Genomic DNA, 2,258 nt, shown 5'->3' on the forward strand with positions numbered 1-2,258 from the left:
CTGGCTAACACTGTGGGGGTGGGAGCCCTGCCTGCCTCGTTGACCTTTATACCACCAGAATCCAGGAAGTGCTGCCGGACCCCTGGGACCCCGCGGCTCTGTAACAGCTGACCGTATGAACGAAGTGTGCATTGTGGTTCTTTCAGTGGTCAGAAGAGCTCCGTTTCCTCTCTGATGCCTGTGCTTTCTGCATAGCAGAGATGTACATGCTTCCAGAAACCAGAAAAGCATTTTAGTCTCAATGGTCATTTTTTGGTATATATGCAACTTGCTACTGCCCAGAGTGTATGTGCACACACACACACACACCACTCGATCCACGTGCACGGCACACTGGGTGCCGTGAACCACTTCTCGGGACCTTTACCAACCTTGCTTGCTCTCAGGATTTCGACCAGCATGTCGTAGACGGTGTCTCTGTTCTTCTCAAGAAAACCTTCACATCTGTACTCCACCTGTGCGGAGAACGGAATTGGGGGCTTCTAAAGAGGCACTTCAGTCCCACTGGCTTCTTGCTTTGTGTCCTTTTTTTTAAGAATGAGCAATGGATAACTAATCCGTGAGCTGAAACTTGTGGCTTCAAACTGGTCCATTCTGGTTAGGGCCCTGCTAAGAATGTGCATTTCCACCCCAAATACACTCAATTGGATGTGAGGAGCTGGTTAACCTACAGATTCTGATTTGGTCACATCTGAGGTGGAAACAGAAGACAGAATGTACCCTTCTTCAACGCACATTTCGCTCTGAATCCAGCCACAAAGGCTGGGTCCTGCCTGCTCTTTGCAGGGAATGGCTCCGGGGCTGGTACCTTGTCAGCAAAGTGCTGGATGATGAAGGATGTGTTGGACATTCTGGGCTTTTCAAACAAGGTGTTCTTGTTGGCAAAATGATTATACAGCTTCTGCAGCCAGTTTTCATCGGTCCCATGCGGCAACTGGAAAGCAAAAGCAAACCAAATTTGAAAGTCGGACAAGTGGCGAGGGAAGCTCCGTGGGGATGAGGAACATTGGGTTCATTCTGAGAGACCGACATGACCCAAGTGAACAGCGGCAGACACACAGTCTCCCGCCCACCCTTCCTCTGGAAGAAGCAACAGGGCTCAGAAAGATTTCCTTTAGCTCAACAGTCTTCAGGGCACCAATGTCCTTTTAGAAGAACAAAAAAAAAAAAGATGACCTAAAGAAAAATGGCCCCATCATAACTTAAGAATGAAGAATTTGACTTCTGAAAAATGAATAGTGATTTCATTCCCCCCCACCGCCCCCCACCTAAAGAAATCTTAAGGCTCAGGGAAAGGACAGCCTGGATTCCAGGATGGGAGCATGACTTTCATTCACAGTTGGATGGGAAAAGATTGGTGCCTGCCTGTCATTCCTCGGCTCTCCTCCTTGGCCCCTGTCCCACCTCAGGAGAACAGTGCTCTTTTGTTTCCCTGCCTCCAGGAACTAGGATCGTCCCTCCTTGGACTAAGCTAGTTGCAAGACTTGTTCTGATACTGGTGGCTCTGAAGCTATCGATGACGTTGAGTTCAAGCTCCATGAGCCAAATCCCCCATTTGTCTGAATGGCTCTTGCGTTGCTGCTTTGAGACCCCAGTCCACCAGGAATGTCTGTGTAGACAAACATTTCCCAGAGGCCTCCCTGCTCGCCAGTGGATCATTTCAAAATACGTGGCCTTGCCGCCAGCCCTTTGTCCTCCTGCCACTGAGCTGGCTGGAGACCGGGGCCACTCAGAAAGACCAAACCAGAGCAGCATCAAGAATTGGAACGACTCAGAAGGAGAGACTGACGATGCTTCACCACTCTCATCCTATTTTTCTTCTTATATACAAATAAATCGTTGGAAAAGGAACATGATCCAAGCTTGAGCCTCACACGATAACCTTTCAACCAAAAACAAGGAGTAATCTCCTGGGGCTCATTTTTCTTGCGGCTCCCTGAGGGACACCGTTGGCCTGGCACCCTGCAAAGTGGCTCTTCCCAGAGCAAAAGAAGTAGAAAGATCTACCGACCTCCCTCCGTCTCATGACTCCTGTGATGTTGACTTTTCAGCCCCGCCTCCTGATGACTCACGAGAATTGGGAAGGAAAAGATAACCCAGTGCTTGTCAGCCAATTCACAGCAGGAGTGGAGTCACTTGCTGTGTCCATGCCCTCTCCATATGCACTTGGGGACAGGCCGGACATGGCCAAAGAAGTCATGGAGGGCACCCGAGGGTGGTATACATGCAGAGGGTGGAGTTCACCTGAATCTCTGGGG

The 2,258-nt window shown here is 49.8% G+C and overlaps 1 protein-coding gene across 1 annotated transcript in view; it reads right to left on the reverse strand.

Moving 5' to 3' along the window:
• The window catches only part of MYO5C (myosin VC), a 103,203-nt gene that overhangs the window by 51,724 nt on the left and 49,221 nt on the right, over positions 1-2,258 (reverse strand). Inside the window, exons 16-17 of the mRNA XM_045286468.1 lie at positions 809-934; positions 372-455 (exon numbers count right to left, since the gene is read on the reverse strand). Coding sequence (XP_045142403.1) covers positions 372-455; positions 809-934 — 210 coding nt within the window. The remainder of the gene's footprint in view (positions 1-371; positions 456-808; positions 935-2,258) is intronic.

Source organism: Echinops telfairi, unplaced genomic scaffold, assembly GCF_000313985.2.
Source record: "Echinops telfairi isolate 266 unplaced genomic scaffold, ASM31398v2 ScPeMD7_8;HRSCAF=38, whole genome shotgun sequence".
NCBI classification, from domain to species: Eukaryota; Metazoa; Chordata; class Mammalia; order Afrosoricida; family Tenrecidae; genus Echinops; species Echinops telfairi.